The 27,532-nt window shown below is 41.7% G+C and overlaps 1 protein-coding gene across 1 annotated transcript in view; it reads right to left on the bottom strand.

Moving 5' to 3' along the window:
- Nucleotides 1-1,601: 1,601 nt before the first annotated feature.
- The window catches only part of LOC306710946 (transmembrane protein 132C), a gene marked incomplete at both ends in the record, with an annotated part of 129,650 nt that continues 103,719 nt past the window's right edge, over nt 1,602-27,532 (bottom strand). The window contains 5 exons of the mRNA XM_079179693.1: nt 1,602-2,684; nt 3,185-3,376; nt 9,260-9,563; nt 13,098-13,306; nt 19,592-19,735. Coding sequence (XP_079035819.1) covers nt 1,602-2,684; nt 3,185-3,376; nt 9,260-9,563; nt 13,098-13,306; nt 19,592-19,735 — 1,932 coding nt within the window. The remainder of the gene's footprint in view (nt 2,685-3,184; nt 3,377-9,259; nt 9,564-13,097; nt 13,307-19,591; nt 19,736-27,532) is intronic.

Below are 27,532 nucleotides of genomic sequence, written 5' to 3'. Positions count from 1 at the left end.
TTGGATATATATGCTTTTTTTGCTTTGTATCTAATCACAGCGTGGGGTGCAACAACCCAATAAATCATTCCCAGAATCCATCATTTTTAAAACTGTATGCCTCTGCCAAGCAGCCATGTTGCCGTTTACATCCATGTCTGTCCAAAATGTCATCACTTCGCAATTTTACCTAGCTAAACATTTTCGTGAAAATTGTCATAATTGTCATATTTTTTGCAAACAGAAGGGACACAAGAATGTGGAGTACGACTGCACGCTGCATACAACATTTGAAGGCGACCAAGAAAATAATTCAACAGCGAGACCAATGACTCACACAGCAGCATGATGAGAGTCACCTCCAGTTTTAATTAGTCCAGCAGCCAATTTTAAAACAGAGATAGAAAAGGATGGACTTGACCAATACCGACATATTAAGTCAAAAGAGTGAAGAGGTCAGACTTTCACTTCACAGTTTGTCACTCACTGTCATGGCGCTTTTACTGGTATCCAAAATGTAATATACAGAAGTTTAAGAAATGAACTATGTGTACAGATCTCCACCTAGACCTTACGAACGGTAAAGTGGACTGATTTTATGGAACAATATAAATGAAGGGGATTGACCCATACATTATTCAAGTGATTGTCTGTTGATGGTGATCAGTGTTTTTCTGTTGAATGCGACTACTGCTTTTTTTTTGATTTGCAATATTAGGATTTGAAGTAGTGTGAAAAGTGTCTGCGTCATGTGAAGTATGCAACTGAATAAAAGGGGGCTCCATGAAAAATAACAATAACGTAAGCAGGGTTAAGGTGTACAGGCTAACGGAAATTCTTAAATCAATATCAACATACTGAAACCAACCCAAAGCTCAGGTCCAGGATGAATGAATGCAATAATATTAAACAGACAATGTCTCCAGAGGTATTGGTATTAGTTATCTACATACTGTCATTTCAGGTACCAGATCAGACACACATGCCTCCTCTTAATAACATCATGCTTGGATCTGGTTTCTGAAGACAAAACGAAAACTAAGCTACAAACCAAACTAAACCGAAACCAAACCGCACTTTACAAAATGTTACTATACATATAATACCTCCAAATCAAACTATACAACAATACAAAATTGCTTTTAACTCTTCTCCCCTAGAATCTATTTTTGCTGACATGTGGTACAGAGCATACAGCAACTCTTATAAAAAGCAAAAAAGTACAACAAATACAACAATAAAAATGGGTGAATTAATAAAGAAAATGTAAAACAAAGTAGACGGCGCATTGAAAAGGAAACTGAACCTCAAGTAAAGACAAACGACATACATTAAAGTTAAGCAACAATATCAAGATCACATTTTCCCCTTCATAACTATGCTGTGGTGTCGCGGCAACTCGTGTCTCACTGTGGTCCGTTGCCTAACACTCTCTGAGAAATGGAAATAACAGAAGCTGAACGGACTATCCTGTTGCTATGACGAGAAGCAGTTCATCAGCAGTCCCAGTCTCTTTTCTGCACCCCGTTTTCCCTTTCCCCCCCTCCAACCCTCGTTCCCTCCTTATTCTGAAGGCATTCAGGTGAGTTTCTCTTTAGTTCATTGAAAACCCCCAGCACCTCCTACGCAGTGTTCTTAATTGCGTTCTCATTAAGCTTTTCCATGTAGTTCCTAAGATCCTGTGAGTCCCCAAGCTCGATGTCCGGACATACCCATTTTATCTCACTGGTCTGCACAAGTGCTAACGGGCTGAGCACAGGACATCCATTACTGGACTTGACGTTGGAAAAGGTGGTGAACTTCACCCTCTTTCTCTTGGTGGTGGGTGAGTTAAGGGACTCATTCCTGTGATCCCTCCCACTCGAACTACAGCCTCCAACACCGATATTTCCGCGCTGAATGCCCCCGTTCAGTAGCTGACTACCCTCCTCGAGGGCACCGCTCAGCTCTTCCTGCTGCTGTTGCTGCAGACATAGCCCCTCGTCTTGGCCCAGCCAAACCCAGTCGTGGGCATGGGGCATTGCCTCTGGGGCCTCCAGGGACAGCTGCTTGCTACGGTACTTGTATGCATAAGAGATGCAGTTAATGAGAAAAACCAGGATGGCCAGGCAGAAGACTCCCAGCAGGGCGTACATACCAATCTCCAGGTCTGTCAGGCCTCGTCGGGATGGTAACAAGTCGTCATCCGTGCTGCGGCTACGAGGCAGCTCTGCCTGGTCTGGATATTCAGAGAATTCATTTGGGACCCTGGCCCCGCTGTCGGCTGATAGACGGCCTCCATTAGGTCTCACTGGGACATGGCCCCTGATTGTAGTGGCTCCGCGGTTGATTAACCCAGTCTCCACGTCAGCGATGGAACCGCCATAATATGGAGGATCAGGACGTGTTCGTCGGTCTCCTGGTTGTCTGTATTGCTCCCCTGGCTGACCAAACCTTGTCTGTATGTTTGCCATTCCAGTCGCTAGGATAGTGCGTCGTTTTCCCTTCTGGCACACCTCCGATGGGCTCATTTCAACACGCACAAGCAAACCCTGACCCTCCCCCTTGGCAACAATGATAGGCCATTTCCATGCTGCAATGCGCTGCACCGCCACCACCCGTTCATCCAAAGAGGTGGCTGTCAGGGTAAAATGGGCAGGGTTGTAGTTGTCTAGAGCAGTCATGGACCCATCACTGAACTGGAGCCAAGCGCTGATAAGCGACTCCTAAGGAAATAGACCAACAGAAGTTGTTATTATTACAATAGCAAAAATAACTGTGCCTCAGTGATCTGCACACTTTCAATTGATGATTGTAGAATAAAACAAAGGAACATGGTGAAAGCAAAAGTGAGCCTTAATTACAGTAGAAAGGCTCAATTGGAAATGAAACTATTACCCTGAAAGCCAAATATTCTTTTCTCTCCAAGGGAAGAGACGGAACCCGTTTCCATTTGAAATTCTAATTACGAGAATAACAGAGCTGTTTAGTGGTTGTATATGCAAATCAAAGAGATGGCTTCACTATATCAAGAGTGAATTAATTATAAAAGGAAAATTGCAACACATATCATAGACTTCATATTAACTCTGATTCAGCCCTGAACTTGTAAGCCATATACAATGTGGAGTGCTAATACAGTAAAGACCATCCCCTTGTGGCAATGTTAAAGGATGATTCTTTATGTAAAAAACAGCAAAATATTTGGAATGCCGTGGATTAGTACCTGATTCAATGATTCAATGACTTCCTGTGTGGTTGCGGTGGCGACGATGGCCCTGTTGCTGCCCGGGCTGAGCTGCAGGGACAGAGAGAGTCCAGAGACCAACTGCACCCCCAGCTCTGTCACGGTCACTTTATCATCTAGAACCCTGATGCTCCTCTCAGCCAGGACCGACGATGTCAGAGGGGAGAGCACCTGCAACACACAGAAACACTTGCTACTCACGTGGGTCTATTAAGATCCAAAATGACTGTTACTATGAATGAAAAGGAGGAGACAATTTGCTAGGAGCCACTGTTGATACTGATGCCTCTAAAGATGATAAGATGTCCAATCCCTGAGCCCCGCGAGCCAAAGCCTTCACTCTGATTTGAGTTTTATCAAGAATTGCCTTTGTACTTCCTTCTTCCAGTGGTCCACAACTACTGAAATGTCACCGTAGTCCAGTACTATGAATTAAGTCTTGAAGAAAAACGCAAAGATAACATAAAAATACATATATTTATACCAATGCTCAAGAAAAAGGCTGCTATCGCCAGGATGACGTCATTTGTCTGAGTCTTCAAAAACAAAATCCTGGTATTAGTTCCAGTTATTCAGACTTGGTAACGGTAATGTGATAAAATGGGTACAATGATAAGCACTTAGTTGAGGTTAAGGAACGGCCGCGGGTCATGGGTAAAAGAAGCCAAGCTGACTCATAAGCAGTGGTGTAATGTAACTCAGTACATTTACTCAAGTATTGTACTTTACTTTTAGTATCACCTTATTGCTCCACGACATCTCAGAGGCAAATATTGTACTGTTTACTCCACTACATTTGTTTGATAAGTTAAGATACTGGCTACTTTGCAGATTAAACGATCAATACAAAACTTTGGCGTTATTATAGATTTAACTACTCAGTAATCAGTGTGTAAAGTAAATACAATTAGCTCCGCCTTTACCAGCTGCAACTTTAAAGTGATGAACACACACACACACACATTAATGCATCAATAACTGTTATCCAGTTATATAATAGATAGCATTCTGAAGTGGGCCATTTTGTATATTTAGTACACTATATTTTGCTAATACTTTCAACACTTTGAATGCACAACTTTTATCAGATTATTTGTACATAATGGTATTGCTTCTTTTACTGAAGTAAAAGATCTGAATACTTTTTCCAACACGGCTCATAAGTACTGTACTGAGGCGGTCCTTCTTTTACTTTTCCTGTACTTGTTTGTGTACTGGGTCAATAAAAACATGCAAATTTTTATTATTATAAACTCTAATTAGTAACAGAGACCGCGTGCACATGAACTCTGCGTAGATAAGAATATTGGGATACACTGTAAACAAACGCACGCTAACATAAAAACGCCTCTAACATATAACCCCCACCTCACTAACACATTCTCCGCCTCCCTGGGGTGCCAGAGGCGCAAGCGTGTAAATAGTTGTGATTATAGTTATGAGATGAGTATCCCTCCCATCCGCTCCAATTAGGGCTTCAGTCTCTCCTCCAACCGCCCCCTCATGGCCGCATTTACCAGCCATAATGAACTGTCAGCACCTATCACTGCCTCATTTGTACAGACCCTTTTCCCTGTTTTCCTCCCTATGGCTTACCTCTTTTCATTTTCCCTGTTGCCTCCCACACTTATCCTTGAATGTTAAGCACAGCTAAAATCATCCTGGTCTCTAAACATGGGCATAATGTTTAACCTCACCTCTGAGATGAGTAAAACACGCAGACCGGTGGTGGCTTTCGCTCTAATTAATAAGCGAGCACACTGATTGTCTGAAAGTGTCAAGAGGTTGTGAATCATCTTCTCTTATCAGGAGACGCTTCCCAACTTCATAAAGAAGCTTTCCCCTCTAAAGATGCCGGGAGGCACAACCTGTAACCCCTACAGAACTCTCCACATGAAGCCAGTACCCAGCGCATCCTCTTAAACATAACCAAGACTATACATTCACAAATGTCCAGGCTTTGTGCTGCTCTCCTCTCAGAGATGTCAAGGCTCCTTTCCTTGATTCTGTGGAAGTGGTCAGACCCCTTCTCTGCCCCCTCACTAGAGTCCTTTGTTCATTATTCAGAGACGTCGTCTCCCTACTCAAACCCATTAGAGAGATTGCAGGGTCTGCCTTTGGCCTACATCCATAGTCGTGAGATACCCTCACCAGTAATGCCCAGACACAACCCTTCCTCACACCAGTCCCCGAGTTTACATCATTCCACCAGCAGAGAGCAATTAAAGACCCCTTCAAGGCTTCCCTCTTTTTATTCAAAGCTGTCTTCTCTTGTATTATTTCTCTCCAAATCTCAGAGGGCTTTCACTATACCTGACCCCACAAAATCCTGTGTGCACCAGGATCCCGCCTACTGCAAACCAACAATGTTACAAACGACCCGGCGTTGGCCATACCGTGTCTATCCGACTTATCATACTGACGCTTCTGCAAAGGTTACTGGCAACATGTGTATTGTATGCAAGTGGTCTATCCATAACATGTGAGAGAGAAATTGATTCATTCCTTTTCTTCTGGTGCACCATTGAACTTGCAGCCCAGTACACTAATGATCACATTACCAATTCTATGGCCACTATGGAATCGTTTAATACCTCAGTGGCCTTTTGAAATCCTTGGCTTTCATTTAACTCCAAGTCCTTCATTGTAATTCTGAACAGTTTGATCAAAGATAAAACTCTTAACATGTTATGTATTCAAAGCCTTTGGAAATCGGTGCTGTATTACTGGTACTTGGATGATTGAGGCAGAAATCCTTCCATTTTTTTTTAACGAAGGAGCTCTCAAGTTCACATAATGCTTTTCACAATGTCCATATCTGCTATTTGTGTGTCTCTCAACCTGCATCTGAACATACAAACAGCCTATTGTTGAAATAAGTCCCCACTTGCAGCTGCATTACCACTCAACAATAAGGTTACATTAATAGAGAGAAGGTATATATTATCTAGACTGGACTTAAATGATTGGAAACTATATCAAAGACTATATTAAAGATATTCAATAATAAATATCACTCATAAATGTGTTGAATGTACTCAATGTACCCAATTATTTGCTTTGGAAATTTGGAAACAGCTTGGTTTTATAAGACCTGTGAGCTATTTATTAAAGGATTTACAAATGCAAATAATGCTGAATCAATTTAGGTAAAACAAATAAAAAATATTTTTTGTTCTTTCCATATTTCCTCTTAAGCAATGTATAAATAAAAAGATAGTTTAGGACCAAATATCGGAAAATGCAAAACAAATATTTGTTCTTTTTACAAATGATTTGTGATTTATAGTCAGATCATGGAACAGTCCCAGCCCATTCTGTATGTTGCTAAAAGGCCAATGTTCGCCTGCCTGGATATTGCAGTATTTCTAATATCCTGCCTAGAAGGAGCCAATCAAGGGAGGCGTGCAGCTGTCATTCACAAACAAATATGGAGAAACAAAGGTCACAGAAAATGGAGATATTGTATAAGGTTTTTGTTGTTTTTAGGAAAATAAGGAAACCTTTAGAATAAGTAACTCTAGTGGTCCATGGAGCTGAATTCATGCTTTGCTTTGTCTATTTCCCTAAATGTTTACATGATTTCTCTGGATTAAACCAAAAGCTTTGTGCTAAATCAAGAGCATGTTTTCATTCAGAATGATTTAACCTTTCCACCGACCACCTGACCAGCAAACCAAAGACTTGTTTGAAAACATAGCTGACACTTACAGACTGTTGATTACATAGAAGATGCATTAAATATCAAATCATTTCTGCATTAAGTACAATTAACCTTTATGTTCATTTCATCATTTTCATTTCAGGGGATCATTAGACTGCACAAATATTCAGAATTTTATTAAAATTGCAAATGGACTTTTCCAAAATATTTTTTAAAGGAGAAATGGGTGTCAACATACCAATTTCAATTAAATATTGCCGTGTAGCAGAGATGTCCTGGCCTACACATCATATGCAAACTCCTCTAATATCACAAATCCTACCTTCATTGCAATATCACTCGAAATAAGCTCAATTAGATATGTTTTCCAAATCGTCATATTATAGGTACCAGCAATTATAATTCCCTGTGGAAGAGCTAGATTAAGCTGTTCTTCACAGAAAACAAAATGACAGGACATTATTCCTTCGTTACTATGATATGTCTCTAATGGGTTGAAATCACCGTGGCCAAAATGAAGGAATGAAGGAAAACAAAAATAATTGGCACCGCTTTTGATAGATACTTTATCCAAAAAGACAGAAATCCCAGCCATTGTAAAAGTGCCCACATTTCTTTCAAATGCAAACTATATCCTCAAAATTACCTGCAGTTTCAGCCTAAAAATGATCTTCGAACCTTTCTGACCCAGTCTTTATGACGTCTTAGAAGCTTTACAAATGTAGCATGTTGTTGCAGGTCTGCATCATTTAACCCCCCCCCCCCCCCCCCCCCCCCCCCCCAGAACTAGTGCAATAATGCACACAGTACACTAGTGAATCGGTTTGAGCTGACTGTGTCAAAATCAGGGCTCGATTGATATCTGGTGCTGAAAATGGAGCATGTAAGGCTTTAACAAGTGTTGGAATACAGTTTGTTAAATGGCCCATAGTGCCATTCCCCCTTCATTCCACTGTATAACATCAGCACAGATCAGTAAGATGTAAATCTACCATATGATAACTTTGAAGTAAAACTAATCCCACACAGAAATTGCACACATTTTCAGTTTCTCATTTCATCAGGATCAGGCTTAAAACAAGTCGATCTCACATATCTTTCTAGTCACTTTTCCTTCCATTTAAAGCCTGCCCAGGCCAACAGGGACACAACACTCTATCTCACACACACATGTAGCCACTCCTGCAGTGCACACAGCTGTTCTATTGATAAACAAAGAGAAGCAGATTAGGATTCCAGTCCACTGCTTCAGCAATGAGTTGTTCTGTGTTGCGCTATCTTGTAGATGCCAGATTGATGTTGGTTTACGGTGATGGCAGACACATGTGTCATCCGAAGCAAGCACCTGGTTGTAGTATAATGTAAATAGGATTCTGAGTGTTATGTGTATGAAGGAGGGAGGGAGAGAACGAGTGAGAGAGATCTATCACTCTTTCTCTTCCTGCAGAGGCGCAAGCTTGTAGTAGACGTGCCATGACACCACGTTTCTCTGTTAGCTCATGATAGGCTTAAGTATTTGTGCTATGCTGCAATCAATGTAGTTGTTTTTGTAACCTTTTCTCTTTCCACAGCCCCAACCTGTTGTGTCTTACTCCACATTCTCTATATGTGTAGCTTACTCGCAACCTCTTTCTCGGAAATGTTTGTAGTTGTCATGCAACTCGTCTGTTTTTATGCCTTCAGCATACGTGGGACAGCATTAGCACTTATTCAGAGACGTGTTTCTGGCTATCTGATGAATGGAAGTCCATCATTCACTTTACTTTTAGACATGTTTCTGTCTCCACCAACCCAGATGAAAAATGTCTGCGTTTTAGCTCCTAGATGCTCCACTAGGGTCACCAGCTAGCTTTGTCTGCCTGTTGTTTGCTGCTTGAGTCTGCAGGAAACAAGATTGATGAGAGTTTGACCACAACAATGAGTAGAAAGTGGCTAAAACTACAAGCTACTACTTTTACATTACACATAGAGCTAAACTATTGATTAGTGGAGCTTCTCCTCTTTTTTCATTTTACATACAGATTTATTTTTCTGTGACTTCCCAAAATACTTGCCTAGTTCCAGACGTCTGCAATACCTCCCAAGTATTAGATTTTTTGGAGTGGTGATTTGCTGACTGTTTCCTTAGTTGGAAACACAGCCCAGCCAATCGGAGCTTGCAGGCAGGATTAAGAATGACATCATCACCCAGAGTCAAATGGCGACAGATGACAGGTTGTTTAGTTTCAGTCTGTGTCGACTAAAAATTCTGTTAACGTGACAGATGTGTCAGTCACTGCTGATTGGTTGGGGCAAAGTCACTCCCTCACTCAAACAAAATGGCTACATGAACATGACCATGATGTCATACTACACACACACACACACACACACACATACACAAATACAACCTGTAGTTTGGTGATTCCAGCGCCCACTCCTATAAGAACTTGGCCCTCCAGCAGTTGTGCAACCTTCGGGACCTCCACCCTCAGAAAGTCCTTGACCAGTTGTGTCACCTCCACCTGCCAGTCACTACCCAGCAGGAAGTTCGGCTGGCCCAGGCTGTCCTCGTCTCCTCTAACTTCTCCCGTGTCTGCCACAAAGTGTGTGAGGACACGGAGGGTGGTGCTCTGATACTGGGCGACACAGCCGCTCTCCTTCCTCTCGTCTGCTGCATCGTCTTCATCCTTGTCATCAGTGACCCTCTCGTACCTGCGCGAATGAGAAAAGGAAGGCAGGCGAGCAATCACAATAAAGCGTGGATCAAATTACCTCTTACAGTGAAGAGTGTGAAGGCAGATAGCACAAGTATACTTCTGTTTGTGAAGTAAAAAAGCACTGAAAGCTCTTTGCGTTTCGAGAAGTCCTCAGGTGACAAAGATACTTTGAAGGTTATCGCCAGTATAATTCTATTTCTTCCTATCACAATTCAATGTAATTCATGTTTTCCTTAACACCATTAATTAATTGACATACAGTCTAAACCCTCTGATGTATTTACTGCAGTGCAGTCAAAGCCTCTACTGTCTGCCTGTTGTGCTTCTCGACCTCCCGAAAGTCATAGGCTCCCAGTGTTTTCAAAAAAATCCATTAAAAACAGCTTGCAGAGACAAACTGCTGCCTTGCTTGCTTTCTCATTTTCTTTAAAAGGGCAACTGATATTTTGCTGTATGTCTGCCATTTATTTGGCCCACGGCAAACACTTTGCAGATACAGCCATCTCAGAAAGATATACATTTAGTTACAAATGAACGTTTGCAAACCCAGTAGGGGATTTTTTTTAACACATTTGTTCCGCACTTTTCCTCCTAGTTAAGTGAAGTTTATATGGCCCTTCATCACATTAACAGGCCCGCATTAGAGTGGGGAAGGTCGGACAGGAAGGACGAGGGTTGGCAATTGGAGAAATCCTGCAAAGAATTACAAAAGAGGTCTTATAGGTGCCACTGTGGATCTAATATCCAACCAATTCAGACAAATAGACAAATCAAAAATATATTATGGTCGAAGCCATTAGGCGCCATAGATGTTTGATATGAGTTTTACTTATAACATTACAAAAGTCAATACATATCTGAAATACAAAATTAATAAAACATCTTTATACTTGGCTGCTTTAAGGGTCCATTTGATTCCATTATGCTCTAATATATTATATATTCTCAGCAGGTTGTCTTACGTCATGATTAACTGGAGTTTAATGTACCTCCCAAAGGTTCATATTCTGCTCCCTCCGACCAAAAAAAAAAAGATTAAAACTGCTTGTAGACACAAACTGCTCCCTCAGCTACAGTGATACATAATATTACAACAACATATTGTATTTTTTGGTCTCCATGCTGGGCTGTGGGAGCTGCAGTGACGGGTGAAATGTGGCCTTGGGACACAGATCCTCTCCTAAGAGTCAACAGTGATGACTTTGAAGAGAAACATTGCTACAGCTATTAGGTGCATATATCACTCGTATCCATCTGCATCCTTCATCTTCCATCACTCTTTACCACTAGGTCTATTTTGTTGCCCTGTGCATTGCCATTGTCATATCTCTCTCTCTCTCTCTCTCTCTGCACGACTGATTCTCATTCTATATTTTGTACATCAGTTTCTAACCTGACTTGACTTGAATCCATTTTTCAACTCTCTCACTCTGCTTTTCTCTCTCACTCACTCTCACCTTTTATTCTCTTTCACTTTCCAGCTCTGCCGGCATCTCTGTCTCTAACAGTCAGCTGGCCGGGGGGAGTGACAGTGACAGTTTCCATTAGGTTTAATGAGGCATGGGCGGTCAGGCAGAAAAACGGGCTGACAGGTTAACATGCTGTGGCCCAATGGCTTGGCTTAGTTCCTAGCCTCCATTCACCATGCCCTCCCCCTTTCCCTTATTCCACATCAGTAAAGGGGACGGCAGTTAAACCAAGGTGACATTTGTGACTGGCAACAGAAACATGAGGTCAGGTCATGTTTGTAGCAGTGAGTGACAGGTCAGTCAAGGTGTCGGGAGTGTAATGAGGTGGCTTGCGCGCTTATGTGAATGTGCGCACGCGAAGTCGGAGCACGCACGCGCACATTAATCAACACACTATGGCAAAACATTTTTTTAAATTGAATTTAGTTTTTGATAGAAATATGCACACACACTTGACATATCCTGCGTTGTTCATGCAGTGATGCACTTGACAGACATGACTGATGGGATCAGACGTGGATAGCAGGGCGTTAGAGTGCCACCCTGTGGGGTGTAGGCCAATGGGAAATGGCACGGAAGCGACTTTTTGGCAGGAATGTACTAATAAATAAAGTAAAACATGTTTTCCATACAGGTCTTTCATATCATATAAAAGTTAATATAGAGGTTATATAAAAACAAATTCACTTTTGGTGTTAATTGGGATCTAGTTTACTCAAAATCTCTCTTCACACAACCTAAACCATCAATACCAGCAATTTTTCCATTTAAAGTATAGCAAGTTAAAATTGTGTTTTTGACGTTCTCACCCATTATTCTCTTTTTGAATGAATTACTGTGGTGGAAAAACTATTCAACAGTACAGAGGGAGTCCTATAATACTGAATACTGAAACATGAAACATTGAGGAAAGAAGTTTGTCTTTAAAGTATTTATTCTCTGGCCAGAGAAGGCTTCATCGTCGTACAAACTGCTGGCAGTTTGTAGTAGGAATCGGCAAAGAATCCAGTTTCTGAGATGCTTATAAGCATCTCAACACACAGGGTGGGGGAACATCAGGTATTTACATTATCACAATTGATCAGCAGTTTCAAGCTCCCCATTGACCTAACAATAAAGACAACCTATATGTCAACGGCTACATCATCTACATGTAATTACTGTTTTCATCTCGCAGTATGAATTGTGCATGAATGTAATATCCTCGCTCTTATCAGGGGCTAAACACTGGAGCAAATGGAACAATCTAATTCCTTTTTCCAGTACAAACATAGTAAAAACCATAGTTACTGTATGATCAAAGTTATTGGTAATAATAATAGCTATTATTAAATGTAAATTATTCAGTGTGCCTCAATGATCATTTATTTTAATTTCAGTAGGGTTATTTCTTTTTTTAATCAGCCAGATTCATATTTGAAGGAAAAACTAATATAATATAGCTAAAGATAATAATATCTTTATTGTAACCGCATCATACAACTCACGATGCAGCGCACAGATCACGCGCACTGTGCCGTTTTTCAGCCCCAGGACTTTTTGCCACGCTCTGTAATGCTCAAAATTATTACTTATTTCTTATTCAGCATAAATACCTTTTGGGAGACCAGTGGATCCAATGAATTATGAGACACTCATTATAGCGACTCTGCAGCTGCACCTGCATTTTATGCCTCATATGTCTGCGCCAACATTACCAAGACAATTTACTGTGGCCTCCATTTATTTTACCAAGTGAAGAATGTGATCGGATTCTCATGCAGGAACTGTTGAAAACCTCTCAGGTTAATGACCTAAATAAAGAAGTTTAGACTTGTCTTGTCTGGCCAACTTGTGCTGTGATACATGGGCAGTCACTAGATGAAGCCCTAAAATCTATTTTGCATTTAGCTTGTGCAAGACTTTTGTGTTTGTTTTAAGATGCAAGGATTAATGTGCTGGAAATAGTTCCCTTACAGCTGCTGATGTGGCGCTGCAATTCAATTCAAAATAGGCGTGGATTTTTACAATAACGCATGGTATAAAATGCAACAGATAGACAATAGACAATCCGGCCTTACCTCCTGTTCCCCGTACTAACGGGGACCCTCCAGCCCTTTATCTGGCTGAGCTCAGGGTCGGCCACATCGATGAGCAAGGGCAGGTGGGGCATCCACACGCTCATCTCCAGCTGGGCGCTCAGGAAACTGTAGGTAAAGTTGAGCATCACCCTGCTCTTCCCTCTTGTCTCCTTCCCGTTGACATACACGTAGTCGCATCGCTCTGACACCTGGAGACAAAAGGGAAACATGAGGGAAGCAGCCGGATGATAGACGGACTTTAAAGCGATAAAGAAAGAAGGGCAATCTATTTGAGACGGAAAACTTGGCCAAAAGTATTTAAATTCTAATAAGAGTCTTAAAAACAAAATGCTTCTGAAATGCGTCATCTTGAGAAAGATCCTCTGTTCTTTCTGTCCAGTCGATGTTTGTCAGCAGCCTCTTCTGAGATGCTGGCGCGTGGAAACATTTGGCATCGCTTCAGTAAAACCTCAAGAGTCAGATCTGCTGAGTTTCTTCTGTGCGCGGATAAGTCGTTAATGCGTGTGCGTGCAGGATAATATGTGTGCAAAGTAATGTGACTTTTGGTTCCAACTGAACAGATGGAGCTTAATAAAAGATGCAAACTTTCTTCACCCAACCAGAGAAACGGAACCTCAAACCGATTCATGATTGGCTGCGTAAAATACAGCTCCAATCAGTTATTGAGGTTTTGTTGATGCGTCTCCAACATCGAGAAATGATATAGCAGAAAATGTCTTAAATGCCTATTATCTTTAAAGCACCAGAACCTTCAAATGTTTTGTTTCCAATCCCTTGTATTTCAATCTCAAATACCATCATAAGCTTGATTGGCACAACTGGTAATTTCAGCACATGTCCCCATTACTGACAATTGCTTCTTTGTAACAAACCACTCACAAGAAGACTGTCATCTGTCTCCACGTCTTTGCATAAGACTTGGCTCTGCTCTCAAATCATGTCAGGCCAGCCCCCTATCTCTGGGGAACTGAACTGACAGCTTGGTGTCTGTCAGTTCTCTCCTCCTCCTCCCTTTCTCTCCCACTCTCTCCCTCGTCCTACTAAACTATTACTGTGACTTCTATATGTTCAGTCTTGCTGGAACGAGAACAGGTTGTGCGTCAGGAAGGACGATTCTCAGGCTGGAATCAACTTCAACCGGAAGTCACCGGACGTTTTGGTCAAATTTTCAGTTCAGGTTCATAATCAAGCCACCTGTGACGTTTAGCAAATGATGATAAAGGAATATCGACCCAAATGCATCTGTCACATGATGAAGTGTGTAACTTTAATATCAAGATTATGTAGCCTTATTTCATAGGATCAACAGTGCATTCTGCATGCAAGTAGGGCTGACATTATTCAATTAATGGATCAACCAATCATTTTGATAAATTATTAAAGATCAAACAAACAAAAAAGCTAAACATTGACTGTTTCCTCCTCAAAATATGAGGATTTGCTGGCTTTCTCCATTTTATATCATTGTGAATTCAATATTTTGGGGGATTTTGACTGTTAGTGTGACAGTACAAGACATTTGAAAGCATCCGTTTGACCGCTGAGAAATTCTTATGGAAAGTTTTCACTATCAGCCTGATTATATAATCGATTAATTGTGAAGATATTTGAACAGAATGATGCACAGTAATAATAATCATCAGTTGCAGCCTTACAACCTGTTTTGTAAAACCGATACAGGCAGAAGGGATACATGATATAATACTCTTTATATTTATTTCCCAAAGGATTTTGTGAGACTGTGGTGGGTGGACCTCGGACTCTCTGGGGAATCAGTGGTCATGCTAACGTGGGAATAAAATTAGGTGCAATTAGGTGCACTATGAAAGCAGCATTGAGAGGCTAGATCTATGAGGATTTGTGCTCTTGTAAACAATAGAATCATGAACACAAAAGTCACATCCACAAAGAATGGTAAAAGAAAACGGGGTCCCGTTGAGAAGTGTAAACAATATTCAATATTCAATATTCTTAGTGCTTGGCATCAGAAAAACTCAGCAATTTTTAATCGTTTTATTCTTCAAAAAAGAGTGAAGCAGCCTAACTGGAATGAAATCTAGTTTTAAATCTAGAGCGTAGTGCCTTTAAGGACATCCAAACTAGGGCTTCACTTGTAGTCTTGATAGCATATAAACAGTCAGTTAACAGAGGAGCAATGCACTCGTGTGTCTTCTAAAGTATTTTATACTACAGTATGCTCGCTGTACATGCAAACTGGTCTACATTTAATAAAGATACAGGCTGCTTTTTCATTTGAGGAATTACAGCTTTCTGCCCTCGCTGGTATTGAACAGTTGATGCGAGTTGATGATAATGGATTGTATACGTTATGGAAAGGACTCTTTTTGGGAGGTGTGTGCACGTTAAAGTCCCAGGAACACACACTCAGGACATGCACTAATGCGCAGGGTTTCTAGAGGCAACCATCCAGAAAGTGAGCAGAAAAAATCCACTTCACTCCTCATTGAGTCTTTTAAGCCTCACCTCTATTTCTGTTCCTTTTTCACTGTTCATTTCCTCTCCCTCCCTCCCCCCCCCTCTCTGTCTGCCTCACCCCTCTGTGTCACCTCGATGCTGCAATCAGTTTATGTCAAGTTGTCAACCCATCTCTACCTTTTGTAGTTTTGTTCCACTTTGTTTCCCAGTTCTAGGTCCATCTTCGTCTTTCCTTTTTGAAGGGTATGGAAGTTGATGACCATAAAGATTTAATTGAGATCTGCTGAAGGTGGCATCTTGTGCACTGCGTGAAGAATGTATCGCCGTGAATGTGTCATGAAACCACACACATGTCCATGTCACATCTCCATGGAAACAATCCATCGTGTCGCTAATCATGCAGGCTTGAAATGTATCCAGAGTGACGCACACAGATACGATTTGTCACTTACATTGCACTGTACTTCTACTTCTGCTGTGGCCGTTTTCCAGAGGATGTTAAGATTTGTTTTAAGTCCTTGAAATATATAATTGTCTTAATACTTAACTGAAATTTAGGGCACTGAGCTGAAGTGATATTTTTCTTTGATTCTTGCTTAGAGCAGCAATTAAGTGCGATTTCCATCATTGTAAACTTTGAATGGAACTATACGGTGGTTTATTGAATACACCTCAGGGCTCTACATCACTGTGATAAAAGGAGAAACATCTACAACTCACGTTAAAACACGTCCTTGTTTTGTTTGTGTTCACCTCATTTTACTATTTGTCTCACTTTATATTAAAATCAATCTGCCTTTTTAAGAGAAAAAAAACCCCGGGGGAGGATATATTTTAATCCTTTACTTTCAAGATAGTTTTTATATTTGATAAACATAATAACAATACCCCGCTGTTCATTCTTTTTCACTCTTTATTTTAGGAGAAAATATTCAATCAATATTTGTTTTGCCCAGTCACAAAGCATGACTTGGAAGCCAATCAAAAGCAGCAAGAGCCCACTGAGTCATGCTAATTCCTGGCCTCACTTGTTACTGTAGAGCACTGTGCTACTTATGATAATGGGAAGAGTAGGCGTCTGGCATTGACATCAGGTCTAAAGAGGAGGGCATTTTTACAATAGAGGGTAGGTAAATCACTTTGTCTCTGTGATGTCACCCGGGTCTCTCTGAAGAGCCATTGTGAAGCTCAATGTGGGTGGCTCCGGCAGACCCCATCTTGGCAGCGCCGACACAGACAGTCAGCGGCTAGCAACCCGGTTTGGCATCCACCTGCCAGTCAAAGCGGCCACGCCCTCAGGTATGCATAACTTTAAACCTTATTATAAATTAAATGGGTTAGCTATAGACACCAAAACTGTTTTTTGTACCAGGCTGTAAACAGGTTTATTTCATCTCCAAAGTTGGGTATTCTCACATGGGGGGGGGGGGGGGGGGGTCTATGGAGATTGACTCGCTTTTGCCTTCAAGCCTCAAATGATATGAGCTACTGCAGTTTTTGGCGCTTCCGTTTTGGCTTCGTTTCTCAGCACCGAAAGGTTTATGCTTGGTAAATCCACAACAAAATGTACTTTCTGTCAGGTTGGCTGTAACTTATCATTGGCATTGTTCTGCATCTGCAAATAGGAACTATTTAAAAAAAAACCTGTTGTTGTCTTTGTGTGTAAGGATGATGGCCCAGTAGCAGCCTTTCCAATGAGAGATACGACAGAAGTATTCTTATTCTAACCATATTTTCAGTGTTTTACTTTCCAATAAAATTGCTCTTGACTGCAAAGAGCATACTTGAAAGCCACAACAGGAAGTCAAGTAAGCTCTATTACTGCTCACCACAGCAATAGCCTGATAGTGTCACTAAAAATAAGCGAAAAGGAAGAGTGCCTACTGTGATAGCACGAAGCCCCCTGAAGACTCAAGGTGGATTTGTTTTCTTCTCCTGAACTACCCTGAACCCCTCGCCATAAATGTTGCATTCCCTCGCAATATTTTGCCATATCTAGTAATTTGTCTTGCATTCCCACTTCAAATCCTGCGTGGCTTAACAATGCCGTCTTTGCTAAGGTCAATAGGAGCGGCAAAGAATAGCCACAGTACGGCCACGGCAGCCATATCGTAGAACCGTAGATGCTACAGCCATAGTTGGACCAATCATCCCATCCACAGCCAGGCGGAGCAGCTGCAGCTGTGCTCACAGCCAGTGGCTGTACACTGTCAGTTTGACAGTAATGAGCAATAAATGCAGTAATGAGCAATAAATGCACAATGTAAAGTGTCACAACATCTATCCTTTCTGTAGTATCTGCAGAGTGTATCCCTGAACAGGTCCAACACACTAACTCTCACTATGGATGAGTGGGAATGCAAACATTATTGCAAATGAAGAAGAAAGAAGAAAAAAAAAAAGAATTCCCACACGACACTTCAGGGAATGAGTTGCAAAAGCAGCTTTTTACGTCACAAAATGATGTTCAATACCACTCTGCTGTAAGAATCAGCTTGTTAAGCAATCAATTAGTGCCCATGATGTCAAACATTATCTCTTTTTACAAGCGAGGCCATTATGGAAGTGATTAATCTTCTGATTATCTTCTCAATTAAGCGATTAATCATTCGGGTCCATAACATTTCAGAAAGGAGGGGAAGAGGGACAATCACGTTGTCCTCAAAGTTTCGGTTAAACAGTTAGAGATGCCTTCCGATCAAAACATTTTTTTTTTTATTTTGAGTTTCCTTTGAAAATAGGGTGGAGAGAGGAGGGGCACCGCTTACTGTTCCCAATCTAGATGGTTGGGCATGGGAGTACGCTACCGAGGTCAGCGTCACAATGTGTGGTACTTTTTCAGTGGATAATTAAACCCTTTGAGAGACCCGCTTCTTCTCTTCTCTCTGATATGCATGTACGGTACACAGAAACACAAATCAGCTCCTCAATATAACACAGACACACTTGCAACACTATTCTTTTTCTCGCGCACATCAAACAGTTCATTCTCTCACTTCATCTTCTCTCATTTCTCCTTTCGCATAATACAATGGGGACGTGTTGAAGGGTAGATATTTAATCCAAAATTGCCAAAGGAAAGAGCTCCGTCTTTTACTTACCGGTTTTGCATTTTTTTCCCAAATCCCGTGTAACGTTTCCCAAAGAACTCAATCAGGTTTGATATTGATTACTTAAGCGTTCAGAAAGCCGATGAAAATCAATTCACAGAGCCCCATTTTGAACTTGCTCAAGATAGGAAATCAATCAGAGTGAACATTTTGCCACTTTTTATGGTTTGTCAAAGCAATGTTATTGGCAAGTGGCAATGAAGTTGCAAACAGGGGCTGTCTCGTATGTGCATACGGTCAACTTACAAACAACAACCTCTTTAATGCAAGAAGTAACCTAATTGATACTATGTTTTATATTATACACTGCATATGTGATGCAATGACACTGTTTTAACACTATCTGGAGGCAAGTATAACGAGCAGAGGGGGATATGGTGTCTCGTCTAATAAGACTCTGAGCTGCTGTTTTCTTGAATTGTAGCTCCTTCATATGAGCAAGTACAGGTATTGTTTTACAAGATGAGCAAAAACAAGCAGACTAGTAGTTTATTTCTGTATTCTTACAGCTACTGCTCTGATATTTTGTACATTCTGGGACTGCACACAGCCACAGGCAGAATGTTTTTCTTTCAGCAGTTTGTGCAATGAAGACAGATAATTGTTGCTCAAATCTTTCTCACTCAATTATTTTCATTTTTATTTCGCTTGTATCACTCTGTGACCTGAGGAGAAGCGCTCACTTTCTGGCACACCATTTGACAAAGACAGAGGAAAAAGCCAGGCCCTATATTGCTGGAGGAAATTCAGCACCTGCTTCCTAAACTGCACAAACCACTTCTGCACTAAAACTACCTTTTTATTCATTCTGCTCACTCACCCACCCACCACTAGACAGCTGAACACGAGGCAGAAAGACAATAAAGGCAAATTGGAAAAAGGTAAAACAAAAAGCAGCTGCTCACAGCCCGTCCCCCCCCCACACACCTTGATAACCTGTTCGTCTGTTGATTTGCATTCCACTGACTCTGTTACATCAGAGACCGCTCCGTCTGTTCCTACGGTGACTACCTTTACCGGCACGGCCACTGTTCGCCCATTGAGGACAGCTGTGTTGAGGATCTCCGTGTCCTGCAAGGGAAAATAGAAACACACAAGTCAGTACAGCACACTGACTGCTGGGACTCTAGACTGCAGCATGACCAATATCAATATTTAAGAATTGTATTCAACATACACAAGCATTTATGATAAGGATCCCTGAAATTTGATCGGTTCAAAACGTGTGTCACTGCCAACCAGAAAGACACATGAAAAGGCTTTTTCTGATCTGATGCCACCATCAGCAGGGTGACATCATTTGACTGTGACCTCCAAAACCGTTACAAATCCCTGTTGGAAAAAAATGACTCGGTTTCATGATCAGAGAACACAATGGTTGGAGTACGGTTAGATGTCGGAGCAAACATGACTTGGTTGTGGAAAGTAGGGTTCAATGTCAGTGTTTTTTTTTTTTTTCTTGCCCGGTTGGGCAAATCGGTCACAAATCTACAAGCCCAAAATAATTCTTCTCTTGCCCCGATACAAATGATTTGCCTAACTGGTACTGCACATGTACAAATCTCAATAGAGATGAGAAAGAAGTGAGATGCCCCTCATTAGCACCGAAAAAAAAAAGGTGTTTAATTCCTTAATTTCACTTGCCGATTGGGCAAGCATGTTGCTAGATATACTAGCCTCAATGGAGGCTTTTTAACATGGGATTATATTATCCCAGTCTCCCCCAGGAGGTGGGAGTCAAAGACATTGTGAACAAGGGAGAGGGGCCTCAGCCAGACTTTCCCAGTTCAGAATCAGAATCAGCTTTATTATGTATGCGTGCGCATACATGGAATTTGACTCTGGTTACACATTGCTCTCATCGTACATACATACATAGAATATACAATAAACAAGAGAAATATAAAAACAAGGATATTAAAGACAACAAAGTAGAACAGAGAAACTCAGCATAAACATTTAACATTTAAGTACTTGTTCACCATCAATAGGGTTACCAGGGCTGCCCCAGCTGGAATTCCTTTATCTATAGTGGAGCTTAAATGATAGTATTTTCCTCAATAGGAGTATGCGGTTTGAAGAAAGAAAGCAAACAGTGAGGCACCAGTTTTGATGAACAAAGCGCTGTCTGGAGACCAGTTCGCCTTTGCCTTTCAAAGGTTTGGGCCTCTTGGTAGTCTTTTAATGAAACTGAGCTGTGATGAGCGGTTTACACTGTCACAGCATATCCTATGTACAAACAACACACTCGGAGCTCAAGGATTACCAGATGTTGTCTTAATTGATCTCATTATCTTCTTCCTTCTCCTCTATAAGGCCTTCAATTCTCAAGTGTATCTTGTGATATCTCTTAAACGCCTGCAATTTGACATTATTGTCAAAGTTGTTTTTTCCCACTAAAGTGGAGTTCCGGGGATTAGCTGTTAAAAATTAAAATAATAATAATAAAACGTTTGATAATAATTTATATGGAACCTTTATAAAACAAGTAACAAAGTGCTTTAGATTTTTTTCTGTTTATATAAAGCACTTGGTGACTAGTATTTTTAAGTGCTCCAATAAGTAAATATTTTACCTGTTTACGGCAGAACAAACACATATACAAGTGTGTTCAATCATCATTACACTTAATATGTCTATATCAGTTAGAGACACTTAGTGCATCAAGGAATTAACCTCATGGCTACACAGTTAAATTCCTTGGAAATGAGCTGCACTTTGAGATCTCAATGACTGATGAATGAGACGCTGATGGTGAAACATGAATGAAACAGTTGATGGTAGCTGATAAATGGCTCAACTAAACCTTTGACTTTGACACATGAGACCGCTGTCCATGTCCTATTTTCTACCAACAGTCAACTTTGGTATCTTTTAACCTTGACCACAATCTTTACCTGACCTTAACCAAGTGGTTATCATTTTAACCCTGACAACAATCGTCTCCTAACCTTAACAAATACGTAATTTTAGCCCAAATCATGATCATTCCAGGGCTCAACAATAAGGAATGCCCGCTTGCCCGGGACAAGTAAAATGCCACTTGTGGCTTCTTGGGAGTTGTGGTCAGAAGGCCATCGGTGCCTGTCATGGTGGCAGCCTAACCCAGGAGGCTGTTAAGCTGAAGAAGGAGGCCTTTCGGGCTCGGTGACCCAGGGGTCTCCGGAACGGCAGACAGTCCAGAAGGGCTGCAGCTTCAGCGGTTGCTGACCCCCGGGTGTTTCGGGGAGACTATGGAATAGTTATTTAGGTTGGCTTCAAAAAAGAGAAAGCAGGACTCTGCCTGTGACCGAAAGAATGAGATTGCGATCACAAGCGGGCAAAATGAGCTTCCTTCATAGGTTGGCTGGGCTCAGCCTTAGAGATAGGGTGCTTGGGGTAGGGCTGCTGCTCCTTCACATCCAAAGGGGCCAACGGAGGTGGCTGATCAGATTGCCTCCTGGACGCCTCCCTTTAGAGGTTTTCCGGGCATGTCCAACTGGTAAGAGGCCTCGGTTAGACCCAGAAACACACTGGAGGGATTATTCATCTCGTCTGGCCTTGGAACGCCTCAGGGTCCCCCAGGAGGAGCTGGAAAGGCTCGCTGGTAAGAGGGACGTCTGGAATACCCTCCTCAGCCTGCTGCTCCCGCAACCTGGCCCCCGGATAAGTGGATAGAGAACGGATGGAGAGCAAATAATGGAGACCAAATAATGCCAACAAGGGTCCCTAAACAGACTGATGGGCAATTAAACTGTTTATTTTCCCATGGCACTCAAACAAACCTAATACGCTTATTAATCAGAGCACTCACGTAAGAATGTAGCACTATCGAAACAATAAATATATTTGGAATTTATGAACAATTCTCTGTCAAATCGGCAGGGAGACACGTAGAAACAGCTGTTTGCAGCTTGCCTCTCTCTCTCTCTCTCTCTCTCTCTCTCTCTCCCTCTCTCTCTCTCTCTCTCCCTCTCTCTCTCTCTCTCTCTCTCTCTCTCTCTCTCTCTCTCTCTCCCTCCCCCTCCCATTCCCTGTCGCTTCCCTTCTGTCTGTGGATTGCTACAATGGGGAAAATAGAATTAGGACTGAAAGTCTTATTTATAACTATGAAAAGCCGGAAGACTAAGAAACCGTGGGTGTCGCTCCGTTTCAATACTTTACACGCACACACACACACACACACACACACACACACACACACACACACACACACACACACACACACACACACACACACACACAGCGCAGTTGATTATTTCTGAAACAACAGCTGAGTGATACTCACATGTATCTCTGACAATCATTTGGTTGTTTTTACCATTTTTTTTAAAGCTTAAACAGAGGATGATCAATGAGCAAAAAAAAAGTATTAGGAAACTAATGCATTTCAGGTCATGATGATGTGAGTGTATGCAAGATGTGTTCAAGTGAATATGTATGTAGGGAGTTGAGAAAAAATCATACCATCTCCTTCTTTCTTCAAACTATATTCCAATGGCATGTATGGTTATTGTATGCTATAAAGCCAACACTTACCATCAGAGACATTCCATCAACTTTCATATCTGCTCCTCTGTGAACAATGAACGTCTTTACTCATAATTATTTGATAAGACAGAATGTACAGTCTCTTGAGGCAAATAAGCGCTTATGAAAAGTGTTGCATGGCTTCCGTCCATCTATGTGATGGGAAGTGCCATTAACGAGCCATTAACACTGGAACAACTCAAGGAGAAGAGGGGTCCTAATGAGCTTCAAACATGTTTTATGGGGACTGTTGGTTTGTGCCACAAAGAATAGAATATTGAGTGAGCTCAGATATGATACACACGCGTTTTCTTGGCTGGAATTAAGTGCAATTTAGCGAGACAGCTGGAGTGACGCATGAGGCACAAATGGCTGTATTTTTTTTTTCCATGAAATTCGCTCATCTCTCACTGGGCATCTACTGGCTGACTAATACACTCCTGGAGTCATAAAGGGCTGAAATGCACGTCCTATTGATGAAGCCTATTTGTACACAATGCAGATAAACACCCATGTCTCCAAATGGCTGTATTATTGGCTTACACACAGTCTTATGCTACTCCTTAATTGGCTGGTATTAGCTATTGGAATCGGAGCATATGCTGCACGATATGGAAAGTGGACTATTTAAACACAGTGACGTGCAGCCGGGTATGAGATGCAAGATGCCGCTATCTGCCACCATGTTCTCAACACATTACACTAACACACAAGTCCAGCATTAGGCAACAGCTGCTACAGCTAACTAAAATTCTTTCAGGCAATGGCAGGGGTAACATTCAAACAAAGTCTGTTGTTGAACGGTGTCCCTAATATCGGAATCGACATCTGTTCCAAAAATTCCTGTGTCAGTTGGGCTCTGCTTATACACAAACCCGCACATACGTACGTATATACATGCTCACACATGACGCACGAGCATAAATACAGCCTTTCTGCCCCGCTTATAGGAGAAGAGGCATGGCTCCCTCCGAACGCAGCAGCTTATCTTAACAACCTCTCATTGCAGTGCAGAGAAGACAGCAAGAAAAGAGAAGAAAGACGGCGAGAGAGGGAAGAATCGATAAAAGGCCATTACGCTTCTGTGCAGCCGGGGCAGAAGGGTGGAGTGTGTGGGGGCTGATATGGTTGTGGATAAATGATGTGCAGAGGGAGCAGACAACCTACAGAGGCACCTTTTTAGAGAAAAGTCACTGCATGTGAACGTCAGCCAGCCCAAGGACACGACAGACACCGGTGTTGGGGAAATCACAGCAACAAAACTCTCAGCAATATGTTCCTGAGATCTGGTGGTCACGGAGGATGTTTGAAGGCATTAGGCGTCCATTTCCAAACCAGAAGCGCATAAAAAGAAAATGATTACGGACGACTCATCTGGCAATATCAACTGTCTTAAATGCTTTAAGGCCCCAGGCTTTTTGAGTCATATCTAGTATCTTTCTGCACTGATCTTGGACACAAGCAGTTTACTAGCACAGCTGCACGAAGCTTCAGATTCAGCGCTATATCTCCCCGTCAGTCAGCTTCAACTCGCAGTCAATTCTGTTCGCCCATTCACGTGTTTTAAATGACTGTGACAGTTTTCCAAGTCTTTCTCACCAGCATCTGTGCGTTTATTTGGCCTGCCACGAGGTACAATCTCATTTGGTAACCATGGTAACATGTATGCATGTAACATGTATGCATGTGACCATGTGAGTACGGTGTCTTGCCCTGATTAGGAAGTTAGAGTGTTGTACATTAACAATATCAACAAAATATAAAATTTTTGTTGCCCTTTAGTCACTATTTATGATATATGAGGTCCAGTTGCAATCTCCGCTAATGATGCTCATAATTATTCGGTTCATTAATTACTAAGTTATTTCTTTGTGAGCTCTTTGTGACACCAGAGAAGATGAATATGCATATAAGAATCAAAGGTCTGCATACTTTTCTGTTAGTCGCTGGAATCGGATTTCCCCCGGTTGCCAATACTGTCCAATCAACGTTACCCGACAGTCCACATGACTTCCAGCCTTCAGCTCTGGTTTCTTTTACAAAAAGCCAATAGCCTGTACCAAAACTAGAAGGCTACAGCAAGTCCATTAATGCTGTTATGTATACAAAATGAAGCCGTCCCGGTACACCTTGTAGCAGAGAAGGTGCACTCAAGAGGTTACAGCAGAGAGGACAGTGAACTGATGGCTTTTATTTATTCAAAAGTAAAAGAGGAGATGGGGAAGGTGACAACTGAGATATGTTTAGCTTAGATCAGGGCCCGCACTGCTGCTTAACACTGGCCAGCCATTTATTATTCATTGACTGAACAGATTCCGCAGGACCTCAGCTCAACCATTCCCTAACCGGCTGTGGTTGACAATAAGCTCACAGGTCCTGCGTCGTGTTGGCCTACAGCACTAGTGAGAAGGATTTATTTTGCCGGTGCAGCACTCTCATCTATTCAGTTCATATCAATTATAAATAAAAAAGTATATTCCCTCCAGCAGCTATATAGTGTCCCCCTGCCACTCACATACACCCGGACATCTCCCAGCCTATAGATGGAGATAAAATGAAGGCAAGGGCCTGGAGAATCAACACTGAAGTATTTTTTTGTGATACGACAGCAGGGGAGAGCGGTGTTCGTACTATGTAATCTTTTTATGGTTATGGCTCGGGGAAAAAGGCACAGGAGGCAAGTTATTCTGCTCTGCGATGTTGAAAGTCAGAGAGAAGCTGGAGCAAGGTGCTGATAACTGCAGTGACGAGGGACGTGATAGAAACGGGGGAAAGAGATGGAAAATTACTTTTTTTTCACCCCAGGAGTGAGGAAGATGTCAGTCAAGTGGGGCGCAACTGTTGAACTTTTTTTAATTATCAGGTTCGTGAGGACTTTAGTCGTTTATTAGAAAAACATACACAGAATCATTTCCTACGATCGTGTTGTCTCACATATACTGCAAACTCAATAAAAAAGCATCTTATTTGAATCTGATGTTCAGGTGAATAATCTACTCCGGTGTCTCCGCTGGTTAACAAACGCAAAGCAGTCATAATTGCAGAATTAGCAAATAAAGAGATGGGGGCAGTGTGGGGGCATTTTGCCATGACCAGAAGTAAGAAATACCATTATTGATTGTTAAATCAGGACCTGCGGTGATTTATACTCTCCTCATTAATTAGATATTGATTTAGTATGTAACCTGTTGGCCTGACAATCTGTTGGATTTTGTTATTGTGTGCTGTGAGCTCTGAATACTTTTAGTGAGATTAAATATTAAGCCTTTGTTGTTTTTCCCTCCTCGTACTTTCTCACCCTTTAACATTCGGTGAGGAAATGCCGAAGTCAGCAGCAGCAAACCGGCTTCCCCTGATAAAGCCTGTCCATATTCCGAGGGCTCCTCTCCTGTTTCTGGGGGCCATTTGATTAGAATAAGCCAGCAGCGCTGCGCTGCGGATGAACCCTGGCCCCAGCAGGCCGAACAGAAGACTCTCAAGCCAGACTGACAGAGCGGGGGAAAGGGTGAAGGCAAGCCAGCAACAAATAAACAAACACACAACAACAAATTACAAAATGGACAGACTTAGCTTCAAAGTAAAGCCTGACTGACATACATAGAAGCTGCATCCTGGGCCAGAGAGGAAAGAGAGAGATGTTGGGTGGCAGGAATTAAATGAAGTTTGTGTGTGTGTGTGCAGTGCAGATGACACACTGTAGTGTGTGTGTGTGTGTGATTCTTTCAGGGAGTGTTGCTCTTCCTCTGCAACACTGCCTCGTATTCACAGGTACAAACACGCACACTTCAGAAGATGCCATGGCTCCCACTCCGGCCACAGGGCCACTGCAGAGGGGCAAATGAGGCTTATCTAAAGCACTTAAATGCAGCTTGGCCAATTTTTATTAAACAAGAGGGGCACGTTTCTTGTTTTGGAATGTGTGTAGGATATTCACGTTCATCTGCACATTTTCTCAAAATAAATGGCCAGATACGTGACTCAAAATGTATGGTTATGTATCTCTGTATTGGCTGGTTATGCAAATAAGCAGCTGTTTTGCTAACAGGTTCCCACTATTAACTTGATTGTATATGTCCGTGTTGTGTTCACAGCTTGTTTCTGTTGCCCCCAAGTGGCCAAAAACAACAGTAAAAGCAGGTTTGAATATACGTACTTTATCACAATTGGTGCCTCTAATAGTTTCTTTGTTTATATTGATAAGAGCTGAAACACTTTTGTTGCATTATTGATTAGTCAATTGACAGAAAAGCTATTTTGCAAGTCGATTATTTGCTGAAGTCATTTTTTCTCAGTTGAGCTTTCCAGCTTTTCCAATGTGAGGATTTGCAGCCTTTTGTAAGGGCTTTATTCACAATTTAT

This window comes from Pholis gunnellus, assembly GCF_910591455.1.
Source record: "Pholis gunnellus genome assembly, chromosome: 18".
NCBI lineage: Eukaryota > Metazoa > Chordata > Actinopteri > Perciformes > Pholidae > Pholis > Pholis gunnellus.
This window is presented reverse-complemented; position numbering and strand designations above follow the sequence as displayed.